The following is a 21,475-nucleotide window of genomic DNA, read 5'->3' as shown; positions in this document are numbered from 1 at the left end:
GACATTACTGGATGTGAGACCCTCTTTTTGAGGCTGGGCCATAGGGATCAGTGGAGATTGTTGCTCATTTACCTTCCTCCCTGCAGTGTAGCTGCATTCCTGGACTTTGTGTCTGACCTGGTGATGGAGTTCCCCAGGCTTATGGTTCTAGGGGATTTTAACCTGCCATCTCTGGGCCCGGGGTCTGAGGTAGCACAGGAGTTCATGGCCACCATGGCAGCCATGGTCCTGGTTCAACTTATTCATGCCCCAACTCACACGGGAGGCTACACATTGGATCTGATGTTTGCCTTGGGGCAGTGGTGTTGTGATCTGGTTTTGGGGGGTGTTAACGTCAGTCCCCTGCCATGGACAGACCAGTCCCTGTTGGCTCTAGAGTTCTCAGCAGTTGCCCCTCACCACAGGAAAGTGGGGCCTATTAAATCAGCCTGCCTTAGGTGCCTGATGGACCCAGTGTGGTTTCAAAGGGAACTTGGGGTTTTTCCTGAAGCTCTGACATGCAGTTCGGCAGATGCCCTCATTGTTGCTTGGAATGAGAAGGTGACAGGGGCGTTGAACCAAATTGTGCCTGTGCACACTCTCTGTGTATATGGATCTCATAGAGCGCCTTGGTTGATCAAACAGCTCAGAGAGATGAAGCAACACAAGAGACGCCTAGAGCACTGCCGGAGGAAGACCAAGAGTAAAGCCGACAAAGCAGAGGTAAAAGCCTATATTAGGACTAATGTGGTGATAAGGGCGGCAAAGCGTATTTACTTCTCTGCCCTTATTGCATCTGCAGATAGCTGCCCAGGGCCCTGTTTCAGGTGACCAGGTCCCTCCTGGGTAAGGAGGAGCTGGGGGAGCTCCTGGAAGGCCATTGTCAGATAAAGTCACTTGGCTTCACTCGGAGTTGGACTCTGGCTGGGGGGATCCCTTGGAAGTGACTGAGGCATGTCTGAGCCCTGTTATCTGGGAGGAGTCTGAGCCAGTTGATCTTGAAGAAGTGGACAGGGTCCTCATGGCTGTGAACTCGGCTATCTGTGTTCTGGACCCATGGCTGGTTGACTGAGGCCTCCTGGGAGATGGCAGGTGGCTGGGTCCAAGTGGTGGTTAATCTTTTAGGATTGATGGACAGTTGAAAAAATGTTATGGAACTTTGTTTTTGTACATTATAACTGCAGCAAAATTATTGTATGCACAAAGATGGAAAGGTTTGGCACTATTCACAATGGAGGAATGGTTGGTGAAGAGGATAAAACTTGCTGAGATGGCTAAATTGACTTCTTTGATCAGAAAGAAGACAATATCTACATTTATTGGTGACTGGAAACCCTTTATAGACTTTTTGCGTGAAACAGAAAAAAATAAACTCATGAGTTATGGTTTTGATGATTAGACAGGATAGATTATAGAAAGAAGAGAGTTATATTGTAACCATAGAGTAAGAGGTAAATTTATAACTGTACTTATGTAAAGAAGATCAGAAGCTACTTATTTGTATCTTTTTTCTATTTTTTTCCTTTCTTGCACTTATAGCTTTCTCTTTGATTTCTTTCTTTTTCTTACTTTATATTAGTTTGTATTAGTTTTTATCTTCCTTTTAAAAAATCATATATATATATATATATATATATATATATATATATATGAAATTCAAAGTTTCTGTGTGCTTAGCAGGCTATACATTTTTGAGAATTTGTTTCTTTCCTATATTTATATATTACCTTTATGTTCCACTTCCAGCCAGAGGAGGCTTAAATTTTTATTTATGGTTCATGAACATTCTCTTTTCCATGTAATTTATAAATCAACCTTACTTAGCTTTAAGAGTAGAAATGCATCCTAGTTTTTCATTCCATTCTCTTTTGATGTGATAAATCCTAGGGAAGAATCATGTGTAGTTATTCTGCATAGCAGTTAGCTAGTAGTGTGATCAATGTTTGTATGGGCTATGAATGACTCTCAAGCACCATTTTAAGATGAACATTTAATTTAAAAAAATACATTTCATTGGGCTACTGGAAAAAAGTGGATTCCTCCTTAATTATTAATAGCACTCACAGATAGCAATATAGTTCACAGTTAAAGCATGATGATATTTTAGCCCTAATGGGAAGAATTATTTCTAAGTTATGCCTGTGGTCTTTGTAAAATCATCATTAAGGATTTGTTTAATTATAACTTCCTAAATGACAGGATCATATCCATTGAATTAATGGATATCCAATGGACATCAAAGTTATATAAATATAGGTCCCTATTACAAATGCAATGGGAGGGAACAACAAAGGAAAATTGTGGAACATTGCAAGAAGCAGTAAATGCAACACCTAGAAAATAAGTAGTATTACTAATGAATTATTAGGAATGCAAAAATGAAGCAGCCTGGATTACAAGCAGACTTGGGTGAGTAAGCAGAATAATGTAGGAAAACAGGTTAGTAACAATTTTCAAAGAATTGCTAAATTCTCTGTTGCTATCATCTGCTTTAAGGAACCTAAACATATATACAGGAATTGCCTCTGCAGTACTGCAAATGGAAGTATTGTATGCGAGAGAAAAGAAAAAAACAAACAGACCAGCCTTCAAATAGGAAAGCAACAGATACGGTTAAAATACTCACTGACTTTTTAAGTTGCATGAGGAGGCACTTAAGTGCTAACAGTTCTATATTAACAAATATGGAATGTGTACCCTAGGAATTGGTAAAAAAAAAAGTATATACTGTACCTATACCAAAGAAATTACATGCCGGGGACTTTATAAAACACTGAAACATTGCAGTAATTCCTTACAAAGCAGAATAAAATCACCATGGAAAGAGAAAGGTCAAAGGAACAAACAGTTGCAGAGAAGGCAAGAGTTACAAGAACAAATAGCTAATGGAAGATGGATAATGGAGAGAATAAGCTTATTTAAGAAGGAGGTTTATCTTTGCTTTATTGACCACAGCAAGACATTTGATTATGTAGATCATGACAGAAACTGAAAGACATTAAAGCAGATGGATGTGCCATAACAGTTATTCTTTTGAGGAAACTTTACAATGAACAAGAAGCTACTGTAAGCACCAAGGAGAAACACAGTGATTCAAAATAGAGAAAATGAGGTACATAACACAGTAGACTATACATCAAATAGAAAAGCACCTGATACAGATGAAATGTCTACTGAATTGTTTACAGTGCAGGAGAAGAGTCCATTAAATTTTAATTCATGAATGTATGGCCTAGAAATTAGAAAATATTGCTGTATATACCTACTGTATACCAAAGGAAAGCAAATGTAACAAAATGTACAAATGACCAAACCATTGCCCCAATTCCTCATGGAAACAACGTTTTGGTGTTGTTTAAGATCTTACAGAGAAGAATGCAGCTATATGTGGAAAAAGGAGTGCTAAGTGAACTCTCAGGTTTCAAAAAAGGAATTCAATTAAAAATTAAATTAAATTAAATTGACATTAGATTGCTAACATAAGATGGATACAGAAGACAGCAAGATAATTTAAGAAGAAGCTTTACCTTTGCTTTATTGGCTAAAGGATGTTCCAGTAACTTAATTATTCTTCAAAAGAACCTTTACAACAAAAAAGAAGCAACTTGAGTCAGAAAAAACAAAGCTATTCAAAGTAGAGGAAGGATGTCTATTGTCCTAATACCAGTTTAACCTGTACAGTGAATGTATGATAAGAATGGCAGGATAGGAAGAAAAAACAGCTGAAATCAAAACTGGAGTCAAAACATTAATAATTTGCATTATGCTATTTTTAGCTTTGTTAGCTGATAGTAAAGAAGATTTGAAAGAGCCCACTAGAAAAGTAAAAATAGAAAGTGGAAATTCTGGATTAATGTTAAATATTAAGAAGACAAAAAAGGCAACTAGTTTGTTTAGTGAATTCGCAGTTGTTGGCAAGGAAGTAAAGGTGGTAGATAGTTTCATTTTTTGGGGCAGATGTAAAATGTGCTTTAAAAGTAAAGAGATTAATTCTAACAAGGAAGGCAGTTATTATAATAATATGCCTTACGATAAAAGAGATCAGAATAATTAAAACAAGCAAAAATTCACATACTTCAGACGTGTAATATGAGCTGATCAAGAAAAAAATGACTATGCCTGACAAGTTTTGGGAACTAGAAGAAAAGAAATACAATGGATTAAGTAGATGAATGTTCTAGGAATTGCTGCAGATTGCCACCAGGGCCAGGCTGAGCTGGCTGGCATACAGCCACCAAGGGAGCAGACTCAACTCAGTGGCACCTAACATGCTAATTTAATTTTAAGATAATTTAAATTATTACTGAATACTGATGGAGATTTGGGAATAATCATTCTTGAAAATGATTAGAGCTTTTAGCTCTACAAACATCATTAACTTGTTTGTAGAACTGACATTTCTCAAGATTTCATAAGCTGAAATCTCAGTGTTTATATTACATTACTGTTAACATTTTCATTCCAAAGTGCAAAGCAACTTGAGAGAAATATAGTTCTGCTATTGTGCATTGCGTGCCTGGTTATTCTGTCTAACCTAATGCAAGAATGGCAATTTTTTCTTGCCTGGGTTTACCCTTTTTTATGAGTTTCTGTTCTGCATGGGAGGGATGACAGACCAATCTTGTTTTCCACTATTTATTAATTTATTTTATTTTATAGGGCTTATGTGTCACTTCAGTTCAGCAGGACTCTGAATAGCTTTTATGACTTTGGTGGTTATTGTCTGCTCCACTAGGTAGACCAGACCAGGAAATAAACTCCTTTTATTGAGATAATAAAATTATAATAATATATGTGTAATATACTTTTAATAATATATTGTAATAATATAATAACCAAATCTTGCAAATTTGATTATGTTGTACCTCCTCCTTATATTCCAGCTGCTTCCAGATGTTATTTTATTGTTCTGGACTTTTAAAATGTTTCAGCCCCTTTTGCTTTGGTAATGGTTTCTGCATATTTCCGTCAAGCCTATTGGAAGTTAGTGCATCTGTCCAAAATCAGCAAGAAATTATGTCATGATCTCAAAGGATTCTAGAACTGTGAAAAATAGGGACTTGGGGGCTGGGTACAGCTCAGAAGTTGTCACATGGCCATTCCAATGCATCTTGCAGTGTAGATGAAAATGAACATGCCCATAGTGGTGACATCAGTATGAATATTACTGCTTAGAGTTTTGAAGTGATTTACAATTATTTCTCAAGATGATACAATGATTTTAGTTTTATACATTCAATTAATTATTTAATTGATGAATTAATGAAATAATGAATTCTAAATTTTATGACAATTATAAATTGTTTTTAACTGATATTTTATTTTCCAAACACTATGTCTTTTCTCATTTTTTCTTTTTTATGTAGTCATTATTTTATTCTTTAAATGTTTTAAAAGAAACAAATGCTTTCTATCTCTGTCTCTCAAGAAAATTAACATGACCATCTACTTTTTCCTGCCATTCCTCATGCCAACCTTTATGTCTTAAAAAATGTGGGATAGGCAACATGGTCTTTCTTGAAAGAATTCTCTTTATTATTCAGTCTAAACTAAAATAACTCAATCAAGACTTACTTCTAATTTTGATAGATAAAAAGCTATGGCAATGGTATCTGATCTTGCTTACTTTTCCCCCCCAGATATGAAGGGAGAAATGGTTAAAAGAATCTTCAGTGACAGTAAGTGTACAGTAAATATTTAATTTTCTAGGAGACAGAAGTCTCCTTTTAAAGTAGTTTCCAAACTAGTCATATTAATCTGGTGTTGCTGGCCACCCTAGATAAATGTAAACTGGGCTTCTTTTGACTTCACAAGATTTATTATCTGATGGAATGAAAAAAAAAAGGCATTATATCCATTTAGATGGTCTCTCCAGTTTGTAGGAGACATATTGCTGGTTGACTTCTCCGTCAATGAAGGGAGCACTTGTGAATTTCTGGACTGGCTTTGGTGTCTGGGAACTGGAGTTTTAGATAAATGCTCCAGTTTGATTTTTTATTCTCAATCCCTCCCCCTTTCCTTAGTAAATAGTGCCATCTGTTCAAGATGCTAATGCCTTAAATATTGCCACCAAGCAATAACAGTGTTGGTTTCTCTCCTTCTTGAATCTTTCTTCCTGGACTGGATAAGAAGTATGACAACTCACCTTGGCTTCAATCAGTAGAATGGCTCCACATTGCCTTGAAAATTCTGGGATATATTACATATGTTCTTATAACCTCCAAGAAAATAGAGAGAGTAAGGCAAATCTCAATTTAAAATTGGTAGTTCCCAATAGCAACACTGAACTCAACACTGATAACCAACATTTCTCAAAATACTCCTACTTGATTTAATCTGACAAAAAGTTACATGTATATTCTTGTTGCCTTGATTAGTTAGATCCCAGCCACTTTAATACAGCAAGGAAAGATATGTAATTGAGGAAGCTGGTAAGTTTTAGTTTTATATATTGTGTAGCAAAGCTCAGAGAACAAATCACAGAACAAGGGTTGGGTTAAAAGTTCTGCCTGGGAACCAGCAACCTATTTAACCATACTTACCTTTCCAAAGCTACAAAGAGAATTCTTTGGAGCTAGATACTATGTTCTCCCATCTGTGTTTTTATTTTTTTATTTATTTATTCAATTTATATAGCTGCCCATCTCAGACCAGTGAGTGTGGGCAGCTAACAACAATAAAAACAGTCAACACTTAAAACAGTACAAATATATATATAAAAACAGCCAAGAGATCTTTAAAAACCCCGTTTTTATAAGGTAAATATTATACAAATTTTCTGGACAAGACAAACTGCCCATGTAAATCTGGGGAAATTGAAATGGTAAGTTATATTTTATTATTCTGCCATTTCTATAAGGACTTGCATTTAAAATACATTAGCCCTATACTGCTGGATTTCCCAGGCAGATTGGAGGAATTTTATATTATTCTGCTCTATCTGGATATGAAGTATCACCTAACTCTTAGAGTAGCCAACTGTCATGTAGCTGCTTTGAAAACAGAACAACAAAGTATTCAATATGGTTCCTTGGATGAGATGGGCTCTGATTAGAGTTTGGAAGTGTTTTACAAGTTTATGTTTGATCAATTTGTTTATAGATTGAACTTATATTTCAGTATGCTTTAAAGTACTTCACCTGCATTTTGACTGAGAAGAATTGTTACTAAATTTACCGAGCCTAGCAGGGTATAGAAGAAAAAAATTACCATGCTTGAATATGATTAGCCCTTGAAGGCACTGAATTGTAGCATTTTGTTAGTACAGAGGTTTTGCTGTGAAGCTGACAACTGTAGTTAGATGTGAGTAAACCTTCTTCTTTGATTTGTCTTTGCAGTTACTGTTCTGATCAGTTTTATGACCAAGGTATCTATTAAGCTGAGAAATCTTTTTTCTCCTTGGCATTAGTAGTCTGTGGGCTTCGACATAACAGATCATCAGGAACATCAAGAATAACTGGAGGAGTATCATCTGGGGATTGGCCATGGCAAGCCAGTCTCCAACGAAACAACATCCATCGTTGTGGTGCAACATTGATCAGCAACACATGGCTCCTGTCTGCAGCACACTGTTTTAGAGAGTAAGTTTCCAAAAGGGAAAAATTATGGTATATTTTGACTAGTATGTTAAACAGTTCTGGTTGAATTCTATAATTAAGGAAATGCAGCTATAGTAAGATTCAAAAAATAATTTGGCCTGCCTCAATACATATGAAACAGCATCATTATCAGCATTTATTATTGTAATTCTTGATCACATTAAAGATACATTAATTTTAATTTAACTTACCAAGTATAGGTAGTCCTCGACTTACAACAATTGGAACTGGAACTTCCGTCGCTAAGTGATGCAGTTGTTAAGTGAGTCACACCAAATTCTATGACCTTTTTTGCCACGGTCGCTAAGTGAATCACACAGCCATTAAGCAAATCTGACTACTCCCATTGACTTTGCTTGTTGGAAGCCGCTTGGGAAGGTTGCAAATGGCGATCATGTGACCCTGGGATGCTGCAATCGTTGTAAATACATGCTGGTTGCCAAGCGCCCAAATTTTGATCATGTTACTGTGGGGTTGCTGTGTTGTAAATACAAGGACTGGTTGTAAGTCACTTTTTTCAGTGCCATCATAACTTTGAACAGTCGTTAAATGAATGTTTGTAAGTCAAGGACTATCTGTAAACCATTTAATATAGACCTGCATAACTTTCATGTGATGGAAATGGCTGATTCTAACCATGAGTCCTTGAGAAATATGTTGGTATAGAAGTATAGACAATAAATAAAGCTTCAGTAAAATTGTTGTTCTTTCTGAATAATCATCTGAAAGAAAATGTTGCATATAAAACTCTTTGGTCTTACCAGGCACAGGAACCCGGAGAGGGGTAATAGGTTCCTGTCAGGAATCCCTATAATAAGAACAGGGTAATAATAAATTATTTATTGATTCATTAATTTAATAAAATTTCTAGACTACCTTAGTTGCAAGACTCTGGGCACTGTATATCAATAGTAATAAAAACAACATTCTGCAATTTATCTCCCATCCCAGAGTAAAAAGCCCATCAACAGAATAAATACAAAACAATGTTGGCTAATACGATAATCTAGGGTTCAACTTCAAAGGCCCATGTCTATTTTTTTTTTTTAAAGGGAAGGGATTGAGAGCTTTCTGAATGTCAGGAGTGAGGAGCCCAAGCAATTCTTTGGGAGCAGCATGTTCCATATTGTCCAGGCCACTGAGAAGGCCTGTCATCTGGCCCACATATCTCTTGCCTCTTGAATCAGTGTTTCTTTCTTCATGCACTACAGGAGCAAAATCATTCCATGTACAGTATGAGATATTTCAGGCTTGATAGAATCTGCCTTAAAGCAAGGTCAGAAGAAGGGCATTCAAATGAATAAGAAGGGAATTCAAACTTCCTCTTCTTAGAAATAGTGAACTTAGAGCAGTAGTCTGCTGTCCTGAACTAATTCCTAGTGTCTCCAAAGGTATAATAATTGAGATACGAATAATTGCTATTTGCATAATTGAGGTTGCTTTGTGAAGACCATTACCTTTGTCCTTTGGCAGTTATGGTTCAGCCCTTCAGCTATACAATAGGAGACAAAAGCCTTAAGAGCTCCTTTCAATTCTGCTGGCATGACTATGAGCACTGCCATGTCATCTGTGTATAAAAGCAAAAGGAGATATCAGGCTTCTGGCCAATTATCCAATGCTGTAACAAAGAATAAAGGAGTAAAATAAGAATATATCTTAACCCGCCTCCCTCACTATTCAGTCTTTATATTAACACAGAAGTTGATAATTCTACCTTCCCTAGTTATGAAACTTTCATGTAGGAGTAAGACTATTTATCCTGCTATTGTTTATTTTAACTGACAGTGGATACTAGTCCGTGATCTCAGTTGGCAGTCCTTCCCATCACCTATCTATTTTAACTGGAGATGCCAGGGATTAAATGTGGGCTTCTCTGCATTGAGAATATATCCCTTATCACTGAATGATAGCCTTCCAATAACATAAATATTCTTATAGAACAAGGCTCAATATAAAATGTGTTCTGAATTAAGAGGAACAAAAACAACACATTATTGCAGCAAACATCTAGATTCAGGCTATATATGGATCAGTTGCATAACTGGCTGAATCCAAATGTTTGCTTGTCTACTTTTTCAGAAGCTGCAACAAGAACTGCAATTTTAAGCTGAGCATCCTCTGACACCAATTTGTTTCCCTTTGTAATACCTAAGTTATGAATGCTCAGGAGAAAAGCAGAGAAGCAAAAGAGTTAAGCAGCATTTTTCCCCACCCTGCTGGCCCTTCTTTCAAAGTTGCTAGTCTTCTCTCAATATTGCTAGTCTTTCATTGTGCAGTCTTTGACTTAAATCAGGAAAATATTAGGGAACAATTCCAGCAGTTTAGGCTCAAGTGATTCTGAAATACAACTCTTACCTTAGAATATTATATTATCTTATAATATTCTAATTCAGAACACATATGCATATGTTCACTTTATACAGCTTCATCTGTATGAAATTAGATGATCTGAGTTCCATGATGGGGTGTCAATGTACCAAACAAATATATAAGAATGGAGACGATCTGAAGATGATGGCCTTGGCCTTGGCCATTTTACAACACATATTGTACAATAAAAACAGGATTCCCAGAATTACATTTGCCTCATTGAGGGAGTAACCATCTCCAGGGTAGTGTCTTCGTATTTCACATTTTCCCCAATGTGAATTGTTTCCCCTAAACAATATCCTTTCTTCTTAGCATGTTATCCCCTAGCAAGAGTCTGACTAGGAAAGTGCGGGGGTATAGGAAGAGTAAATAAACCATAATAAACCATTGTTTTTGCACACTGGGTCTCCTGTAAGCATCTTCTTCGTAAATTCCAGGAAATGTGGATTTAGGAGTATATGCTTTGAAATTAAATGCTCAGCATGACAGACATTGGTATCACAGGAAAAGGGATAAGCAATAGTGCATGTCAGCCTCTTTTGTGCTCTGAATCTTCACCATATGCTATTCACATATTTTCAAGATTCATGCAACCATGAATATTAGAACACCAGTTTGAATCAGTTTCACAGATACAGATATAACACATACATCCATTCCTGTGGATTTATTGTGCAAAGACATTTTATTGATATATTTGTCAGTAACTCTTTTTGATGAAACTCTGGATAATTCACAATGACATCTCTCTTTTTTGTTTTCAGAGCAAAAAATCCACATAAATGGACAGTTAGCTTTGGAACCTATTTAAGGCCTCCTCTAATGATACGGCTTGTCAAAACAATTATAATTCATGAAAAATATAAGCATCTAGACCATGAACATGATATTGCTGTTCTGCAGTTGACTAAAAGTGTAGAGTTTACAAGTGCAATTCATCGAGTTTGTCTCCCAGATTCAAGTGAAAAGATTCCATATAATATTGATGCTGTGGTTACAGGATGGGGAGCACTTAGTAATGATGGTAAGTATGCCAACTTAGAAGACTATAGTATTTTATGCTGTTCATTAATTATAAATTTTAGATAATGAGGAAGAGAAGATTATTCTTTTTGGAATCAGAGCTGATATTCATCTATCATTTGCCAGCCTGGTCTCTGGGTTATATTGAAATGTGCCTTTGTATCTATACTTCTATAATTGTGATGGAGGACTTGGATGAGGAGTTCAAGGTCATGGGGAGAAGCATCTCCTCAGCCCATAGCCTGAGCATGTGAAAGCAAAGAGGATGAGACTGGCACCACCCTAAGGAATTCGTAGTGTTTAGTTGCAGACTTTGGGAGTTAGAGTTAGCCTGGTAAGATTTTGTCTAGCAGGTGTAAGCTAATAAAGTAACTAAGCAATTCCAGAACCGTCTCATGGAGTTTCTTGGGCTGAACCTGACATCAATCTTGCCAGACTAACTCAAACTTCCGACAGTTGCGGTGGAAAGAGGAGCCAGTGAATAGCCATCTCTGGTGGATTTGAGAGCTCTGGGAGCCGGGGGAAATCATCTTGCCTAAGCTGTGGTTCATTGCCTTCAAAAGGGCACTGGGTTTGCCCACTACTTCTCTTAATCACCTTAGGAAATTGCCTGTTATTGATTTTTGGGATGTTAAGAACCTTCAGAAGGGCAAGTTTCATTATGCCAGGAGAGTTTTCTTCTATCCTTAATGAAAGACGTTTCATGTAAGTTTAAGGATTAAAAAGAAAAAAAAACTTTGGAAAAACAACAAAAGGGGGACTAGAATGTTGATTTTGGAAAGTTAAGGGGCCAGATGGACTTGAAGAATATTTCTTGTGGATTTTTTAAAATTTATAAAAAAATATATAAAGATTTTGAAATTAAGAAATTCTCCCGGGGGAAAGTTTTGTAGATTGGAAGATAAACATATGAGTCTGTCTTTACAATGAAAGTTATTTATCAATGGGTTTTACATGATCTGGTGGTCCAACCTGTCCTATTCCATTGTGCCTCATTTGTGGCAAACAACTTATAACTGCAGCAATGGCTCCAGCAAAATTAAAAGGCACTTAACTACAAATCACAGCCATATGACAAGTAAAAGTTCTGATTATTTTAAATGGCTATTGGAATCACAGAACAAACAGACTAAAGCTTTATTAATAAAATGACAGTCAATAAAAAAGCCCAAGAAGCAGTAAAAGTTATGCTTTGGGTGAGAAAGTAATCATGCCAGCATGTAAAATAATAGTGGGAAAATGCTAGGACCAGGTACAGTATAGGAAATTGAAAAGGTTCTGCTGTCAAACAGTACAATAAGTCAGTTTATTGATGATATGTCACATGATGCTGAAGAGGTTTTGTGTGATAAACTGAAGAACAGCAGCTTTTCTATCCAAGTTGATGAGTCAACAGATTTCACCAATAAATGTCATGTCATTTGTAAGATTTGTAAACAATGGTCAAACAAGACAACTTTTGCTACTGCAAAGAACTACATGAAACATGCAAAGACCAAGATGTCTGGAATATCTGGAAACAAAAAGTCTGTCTTGGAGGAACTGTGTTGGCATCTGTATTGATGGTGCTCCATCAATGGTGGCCTCTATGAGAGGTTTCGCTTCTCTTGTATGAAAAGAAAATCCTGATGTCACAACACACTGCTTTTTTCACAGTGAAGTGGTGGTGTCAAAAACTCTTGGAGATGAAATGAAAGAAATTCTGGATGATGCTACAAAAATGGTTAACTTTATTAAATAAAGACCAATTCATTCAAGTATGTTTTAAAAACTGTGTGAAAACCTGGACAAAGAGCACATAAGTCCCCTGTTACATGCAGAAATATGGTGGCTCAGCAGAGGAAGAGTCTCAACAGGGTTTTGAGCTGAATGCAAAATTGCAAGAGTATTTTTGAGAAAATAAGAATACCACGTTTTGCTGAGTGCTTTGAAGATGGAGGATGATTGCAGAAAGTAATATACTTAGTGGACATCTTTCATCACATGAACCAGCTGAACAAGTCTCTGCAAGGTGCTGGAGAAAATGTTTTGACTTCAAGTGACAAGATTCTTGGATATAAAAGAAAACTGAATATTTGGAAAAATCATGTTGCAAAAGGAAATATTGAAATGTTTCCATTGCTGCTTGGGCTTAAGAGTGAGGAAGAATACCAAAAAGTTTCAAATCTAATTGAAAACCACCTGGAAGTACTGCAAAACAAAATTGATCAGTACTTTCCCTCCCTTTCAACACAAATGTATGACTGGGTGAGGGATCCTTTCTCTGTATCTTCTGCTCAGCCTGAGAACTTCACTTTGAAGGAAGAGGAAGAACTTTGTGAGCTGCAGTCTGTTCATATACCCAAAAAGAGATTCACTGATCTGCCCATGGACAAGTTCTGGATTTCTGTGAAAGAAGAGTATCCTGCCATTCATACGAAGGTACTGAACATTTTGCTGCAGTTTTCAACTTCTCATATGTGTGAGCAAGGTTTTTCTTATTTAACAAGCATGAAAAGCAAAGGCAGAAATCATTTTATTTCAGCTGAAGATGAAATCCGTGTGTGCTTATCTCAAGTTTGGCCCAGAATTGAGTATTTGTGCAGCAAAAAACAAGCACAGGTTTCATATTAAAGAGATATGTTTCATTCTTTATTTTTAGTTTAAAAACACTGTTAATGCACATATGAAATGAATATAATACACATGAAATGAATATAATACATTTGTAACTTTTAGCCTATATCTGAGCTTGAATGTGCAGAGATTCCCTGAGGCCTGAAAAATATTTCAAGGGTTCCTCCAGGCTCAAAAGGTTGAGAAAGACTGCTCTAGATCATATAACTGGACAAGAATGGATTTGGGGAGGGGTTACCTATGATGTGTCTGTTTTAGCATGTTCATTATGATATGCATGTTTCCTTGCTTAGAATGGCATGAAAGTGTTCCACTAGTTTTCAGCAACAATGGTTAGAGGACAGCAAGGTTTTTGTGGTTATGGGGCTACAGGTTGCCCAGCCTTGTTTTTATACTTGGAAATATGGGGAGGTTGCTTAAATATGGAAAACACTGAAGCAGGTGAACTTCAAACCTTCACAAACCTACACAAACTCATCTGTGTATTAGCGGTCAATATGGTTTCCATATGAAGAATTTGGAAATACAGGTAACCCTCGGATTATGACCACGTAAGGGTGCATGGGTGTGTGTGAGAGGTACTATGTGAGTCCGGGAGGCATGCAGGTGTGCAGCTCAGGTCAGGAAGGTTGCGCGGAGGTGTGTGAGTGGCTGGCGTGGCGTGAGCACAGAGGGGCTGGGAAGGGTGCACGGGTGGGGGAGACTTACCCCAGCAACTTGTGACCTTCCCTGCTGGCTTCCCCACTGACTTTCTGGGGAAGAGAGCAGGGAAGGTTGCAAATGATGATCATGTGATCGCAGAGTGTTTGACAACCGGTTGTAAGCACGAATGGGTTGCCAAGTGCTCAGATCATGATCATGTGACTGTGGGGGTGCTGCAATGGTCATGACTTTGGGAACTGGTTGTAAGTCCCTTTCTTCAGCACCATCGTAACTTCGAATGGTTGCTGAACGAATGGTCGTAAGTTGAGGACTACCTGTACTTAACATTTTCATAATGCTTCTGTCCCACCTGGAAACCACTCATTCCTATCTTGCCAACTTCATTCTGTACACTCCCAACCTATTCTTGCAAGATTAATGGAGATTATTTGGGGCTAAATTCAGAGCTGTAGCTATACTAGTACTATATCTAAAAGAAATAAATATAAAAAACAGAGCCTTAAGTAGTATTAATTAGCCACTGAATGAGGAACAAGTAATCATAGCTTTAGTTGTCTTTTTGCTGCACTTGCGAATAAAAAATGATTCAACTCTGATCCTCCATATTCAGGATATTTTAAATAAAAGACTATTTCACCAAGTTTGTCATTGAAGTTGAAAGGTAGTACATCTTCTCCAAACCCCCAATTTTCCTAGTTATCACTCATCCTTTCCTTTCTAATATCTTCTAAGGGGGCAATTCAGATTTATTCCTGCTGTCCTCTCATAATATCTATTCAGGATTCAGCAGCTGTATTTTTCTTATAAACTACAAGTGTTAAGTTATTTAATGCCTTGCCTATGTTAGAGCAAATAATCTGGGAATATGATTGGCTTTTTCTTTTTAGGTGAAACCCCTAATGTCCTTCAGGAAGCAACAGTAAAGCTCATAGACTCCAGAGTTTGTAATAGAAGGGAAGTATATAATGGGGCCATAAAACCTGGAATGATATGTGCCGGATACCTTGAAGGGGGAATTGATTCCTGCCAGGTATGTCTATATCTTATCTCAACTAATACACTAAAAAGTAATCCAGCATTAATCCAATTTAAATTTGAATGGCTATTTATGGAATACCAATTACCTTGTATCTGTCAAAATTAGTCTTCTAGTCTTTATATATATAAAAAAAAACCTCAAAAGGATGAAGCCCAGATGCACATTCCTCTACTGAGAAATTAAAAACCCTTTCCCATGTATATTGTATTTTGCTGTATTGACCAAAAGATATAGATATATATAAAAGATTTAGAGACTGCCCAACTCCAGAATGACTTTGGGCAACTTACCTTTAAAAAACAGAAAACAATAAAAAGAAAACCCTTTGTGTTCAGACAAACCACACTTTTTATAACATAAAATGTTAAAATGTGATCTCTTGGTTTGGGGTGAGGTATCATCAATATGCTGATGATACTCAGCTTTATATCTCCACCCCAGGTTGTCTGAGTGATGCTGTGGATGTCCTGTCCCAGTGCCTGAGGGCTGTAGGGGTCTGGATGGGGCACAATGGGCTTCGACTCAACCCAAGCAAGACTGAGTGGCTCTGGGTATTTGGACCTTCTAGAGACAAGGCTTTTCCACCTTTGGTTCTGGGTGGGGTAGCATTGCCCAAGACACAGCCGGTATACAGTCTGGGGGTCTTCCTGGACTCATGGCTCCTGCTTCAAGAACAGGTGGCAAATGTGGCTAGGAGGGCATTTGCACACCTCCGGGTAGTGCGCCAGTTGCATCCATTCCTTGATCGGGAGGCTCTGCTCACAGTCACCCACACCCTCATAACCTCTCACTTGGACTACTGCAACACGCTCTACATGGGGCTGCCCTTGAAGAGCATTCAGAAGCTTCAACGGATACAGAATGTGGCTGCATGGGTAGTAAACGGTACTGGATATGTGACATATATAACACCACTACTATGTGAGCTGCATTGGTTGCCGGTGTGTTTCCAGGAGCAGTTCAAGGTGCTGGCTGTCACCTTTAAAGCCCTGCATGGCTTGGGACCAGGTTACGTAAGGGACCATCTTTTCCCAATAGTATCTACCTGTCCAATTCAGTCCAGCAGGTTGGGCATGCAGCGGGTCCCATTAGCCAAGAAATGTTGGCTGGCAGGGACAGGGAGATGTGCCTTCTCTGCTGCAGCCCCTGCCCTCTGGAACATCCTCCCTTCAGAGATTAGGATGGCCCCGACCCTGTTGGCCTTTTGTAAGGCTTTAAAGACCTGGCTATGTCCTCGGGCATGGGGCCCCGAATGTGTTAAGGGCCCAGTCTCTTGGCTATATCGATAATTATTATGATAATTTTCTTGGCTGCTGTATATATTTATTTTTGTATTGTTTTTAATTGTTTTTATTGTTTTAGAATTGTTCGCTGCCCAGAGTCACTTGGTTGAGATGGGCAGCTATAGAAACTAACTAAATAAAATACAACTGACAGGGGCTCTATAAGCACCCTGCCCCAAGTCCTGGGAGAACAGCCAAGTTTGTAAAGGTGTCTGGTGGAATATCCAGGTGGGAGCCATACAGTTCTCTGGGGAGATACCAGTCCAGATGGAACGCCTGGTCATATTGGATTTCTAATTGTTGTTAATCCCAGTTCCAAAGATTATTTAGGGATATCTGGCTTTGGCAACTGCATGTGCCGCTTGTCCTCTTGTGTATCCAGTTCTTTATGCAGCACACACAATAGCGGTTCCTGGACATGTAGTGCCTCTTTTGGCTCAGAGAAAATGCATGGTTCTTCTTCAGCGTTGGCAGAAAAATCATCAGATAGTTACGGAGATAACTTTTTGTTTCTGTAAAATGCACAAAAATGGAGAGGAAAAAGCAATTGCAAGTATAAAGCATGAAGTTAGTTTTAACATTATAATGTCATTTAATGAATTTAAGTACAGTAAATGCTGGCTATTTAAGTACTTTTTCTTTGTGCTTCAGACTAAAAATTATTTTTCCTCCTGCTAGGGTGACTCCGGTGGTCCACTGATGACGTTTGATTCAAGAAAAATGTGGTACCTTGTTGGCATAGTGAGCTGGGGGGATGAATGTGCAAAACCAAATAAGCCTGGCGTTTATACACGAGTGACTTACTATCGAGACTGGATTACTAAATATACTGGGCTTTGATATAATAAATATAAAAAGATGCACATGTTTGAAGCTATATAAATGGCATCTAGGTAATACAAAACTACAATGAGTTTGTATAAGAAAGTTTGTCTTATCCCCCAAGTTATTAATAAACCCAGCATGTTAAAGAGATATCAATGGATTGGACTGTTAAACCAAAGCATCTATTGTAAGATGTGCATTCCCAGCAAAAAGCGAGTAAATGTACTTTTGCATAGGCTGAGTAATTCCGTTCACTCTCCAGCTGTTCTCTCTCCCCTTTTTCAGAGAGACATTAGTGATACTCTAAGTCTTAACAAGAAAGGGCATTGTTTTCGACCATTAAACAGCTACATGTCAACAACACTCCTAGGTAAGCTTGCAGTGGGCTCATTTCTAGAGAGGAGCATGTTAAGCATCTCAAGTTCTTTCTCACAGAAGGAGAGAAGCAGAACCGTCTCATTGCTAGGCATACCTTAAGAGGTCATGATTTTAATATGAAGTAGCATTGCCTTACATACAGAAATACATAAACATTATTGTAGCTTTTCTTCCTGCACCTGCTTCATTATTGTATCAGAAACATTATGATGAAATTACTAGCATTTCCAGCTATGGTAATAGCAAATGGTAGTTTTGATGTTGGTAGTGGTAGGGTTCCATTCAAAACTCCTGCAATGTTTTCTGACACACTAAACAGAGTAATACATATAGGTATCATGCCTTCTGGAATGCTATAAAATTTTGCTCAGGCCTCTGCTTTCATTACTACTTCAGACTGTTGATTCTTCTGAATGATCAGTGTATAAAGATTAGGGAAACATGAAAAAAGCACCTAAAGATAAAGATGGACAACAGAAGGGAAAGGAAAGCAAGGAAGCTTAGCTTCTTTCTGGCTTTCAGACACATACATTAGAAAAATATTCTGGGGATTTATTTATTTTTATTTTATTTGTTGGATTTCTCCCCTGCCCATCTCCCCCACAATAGGGGACTCTGGGCGACTTACAAAAAACATTAAAACTATAAATATATATAAAATACATAATACATCCAGAATTAAGAACAATACTAAAAAAGGAAACTCCAAGAAGATGGAAAATTGGGCTGCAGACAGCTGGCCACTATGGGGCTAGCCATCCCCCTGCTTGAAGTATTCCCTCCCCACCCTAGGCCAAATGGCAGAACCAGGATAGGAGGTAGAGAAGTTTCTTGACAAGAACATGGATGCCAGTCAATCAGCACTACGCCCATTTAGCTTCTGTGGCAGATTTGTAGAGCTGGCCTTTTCAAAGCAGAACCCTGATACTTTGATTATAACAATTCATTGAAAATTCCAACATTTACATTTGCTCCGCCCCCCCAAATCTCAAAACTAAAGTTGATGCAAGATAAATAAGCAGGAATCACCATCTAGCCAACGGTGGCTGACTCCCCAAATTGAGCAGGGTTGGGCCTGGTAAGTACTTGGATGGGAGACAACTATGGAATCCAGAGCTTTAGGATAAACTGGAAGTTGAAAAAACATTATGGAAGAAGAGAGTAGCAGGCCACTTCTGCACTGCTGCCAAGAACATTACATTGATGGAACTGAATTTGACTTGAGGAGACTGTTTTTTGTGAAAACATTATTTTTTTCTGAAGGACAATGAAGGAAGGAATTTATCATTGTAAATATTCTTGTTTGCTTAGTCATTCACTTTTCTACACACTACTCACTTGCAACAATTCACACTCTCTTCTAAATACATAGTGATATATAATGAATGTTTTTTTAACTTGCCTGCGAATGACAATCACACTACAAGGATTGATAAAACTACATATTTGTTAGAGATCAAAAGAAGAGAGCTACTGGCTATCTCCAGAATAATTACCAGTGTATTCTATGGCACAAGAAGAAAAAATTAAGGATGTACTTTGTGCCTGAAATATATAAATCTAGCTTCACAAGCAAACAGCAGGTGAAAATCCAAGCAACTGGTGTTACTATGATCAAATTCAGGAATGTAGCACTTGCTGCTCCCATTAATGAGAAATGTTTCTCAATCTCCCTTATCCTTTAGATTAACATATTGAATAGTACAGATATAGAATTAGACAATAGGTTTTTCAAAGTGAATTAAGGAAAATGTATGAATCACCAACCTGATGTATATATCTGTGATAGAACGGGTGCGTTATAGAGGAAAATGAGGAAAAGAGGAGTAAGTACATGCTGTGTGCCAATATTGATAAAATTATGTCTGTGTATTGGTCTACAGTTCTGAGCTGTCCCTATTCTGATGGCCTGTAATTGAACTGAGGGTCTGTAGCTGGTCTCCCACACCATACTACATCCCATATCAGTGTTAAAGGCTTTGTTCATGTAAGGCAATTGTTCCGTTCACAGAACATGATATGTCTAACTAAACCATATATTCATGCAATGTGCTAAGGCAATGGCTTGGTTCCCACAGCATACTGAACCACAAACCATCCATCCTACTTAAGTCCACTCTACCTTGTTTTGCAAACTCAGCCTCTTAGTAAAAATGGCAAGTGTTGAAATGTTAGGATGAACTTAAATCTGTTTACTTTTGTTCACTTTATTCTTTACTTTATCTGGCAACCAGAATTTTTCAAGTTTACTTGGAAAGGATTTACAATGTTTTAATGTTATATATCAATGTAATTGATATAACCTATCAATCTGCTAAGTAGTGTTCTTCATATAGGGAAAATGTGTATTTTTGTTTGTCACCAATGTCAGTGTTACCTAAAACACAGTATGTACTGTTATCATTAAACTGTATCTGATGGAAAAGTAATATATTTCAAATATTACTAAATTATATTTAAAATCTGTTTTATTTGGTAAATGTTAAATGTTATACAGATAATAGGAGTATGTTCATTTTCCTTTCCTTTATTCCAGTAAAATGTTTTAGTAATTTGCCCAAGAATGTTGTATTCTGACTTTTTTTTTTAACCTGTTCAATCATGTCCGATTCTCAGAGGTTGCCTGGACAAGTCCCTGCAGTTTTCTTGGCAAGGTTTTTCAGAAGTGCTTTGCCATTGCCTCCTTCCTAGGGCTGAGAGAAAGTGACTGGCCCAAGGTCATCCAGCTTGCTTTGTGCCTATGCAAACTCACAGTCTCCTGGTTTCCAGCCTGATGCCTTAATCACTGCACCAAACTGGCTCTCATTCTGACTTACTAAACTCTCTGAAGTCTCATTACAATCTAGCTATCTTTCATTTCAGTAACTGAATATCTGGGTGGGTAACGGCCCTTACAACTCAATTACCAAATATTGTATTAGTGCACATTTAAAGTGGTAAAGGTGCTATAAACGTACAGTGCTATAAATGTTAGGAAAGGTTTGGCTTGGATCTTTTAAATGCCATTATACAGAGGACGCGTTCTTTCCTCGGTGCAGTTTGCAGGGCACAGAGTCCCTAGACTGCAGAGCAGATTATGCCCAACCATGCAATGCTGTATATGGAAAACAACGGGCCAGACGCTATTCAGCGCTACAGCATAAAAGCCACACCAGGATAAACGGATGTTAAGATTTTGGGTGGGGTGAGGGGGAACCTTTTGTAGGTGCTATGCCTAGCTCTTTATTCATAACTGCCATCCGGGTTTATCCTGCATTATTGAACCCTGCATCAAAAAGTAATCCCGTTTATTGCAGGGAAGAGTCTTAGGGGCAGCTTAATATAAATGGTATATAATTTATGTCTACTTTCAGAACATTTTTCAAAATTTCGCACAGATGAAAGGACCCGAACTAGCAACCAATTTCTACTTTAGATTATCGGAAGAGTCGCTGAGCGAGTGCAAGCGGAGCGCGTTAGCATAATGAATTCCTCCAAAGGGAACACTCTGGAACTGCTCCAACACCGTCACTTTCCTCTGTAGGCCGAAGAGGAATAGAAATGATTGAAAAGTGACCCTGTTACCTGATTGGCGGCCGCGAGGGTGTGCAGCGCTGACGCAATTGGCTGCCGGGGGCGCTCGCCAGAGGGGGAAGAGACCTCCCGCTCCGGGTTAGGATTGGCCTGCGCGGCGTGACGGGCTTGGCTACTTCCATCCGGGG

At 37.9% G+C, this 21,475-nt stretch overlaps 1 protein-coding gene across 1 annotated transcript in view; it reads left to right on the top strand.

Moving 5' to 3' along the window:
- Positions 1-17,411, top strand: part of LOC103050369 (uncharacterized) — a 51,703-nt gene extending 34,292 nt beyond the window's left edge. The window contains exons 7-11 of the mRNA XM_025163432.2: positions 87-748; positions 7,391-7,559; positions 10,712-10,971; positions 15,137-15,279; positions 17,250-17,411. Coding sequence (XP_025019200.2) covers positions 87-748; positions 7,391-7,559; positions 10,712-10,971; positions 15,137-15,279; positions 17,250-17,411 — 1,396 coding nt within the window. The remainder of the gene's footprint in view (positions 1-86; positions 749-7,390; positions 7,560-10,711; positions 10,972-15,136; positions 15,280-17,249) is intronic.
- Positions 17,412-21,475: the final 4,064 nt, after the last annotated feature.

Source organism: Python bivittatus, unplaced genomic scaffold (assembly GCF_059951505.1).
Source record: "Python bivittatus isolate LINGU-HERP-01145 unplaced genomic scaffold, Pbiv_v1 ctg000000_np1212, whole genome shotgun sequence".
NCBI lineage: Eukaryota > Metazoa > Chordata > Lepidosauria > Squamata > Pythonidae > Python > Python bivittatus.
Note: the sequence above shows the minus strand (reverse complement) of the source record. Positions and strands in the feature narration are given on the sequence as shown.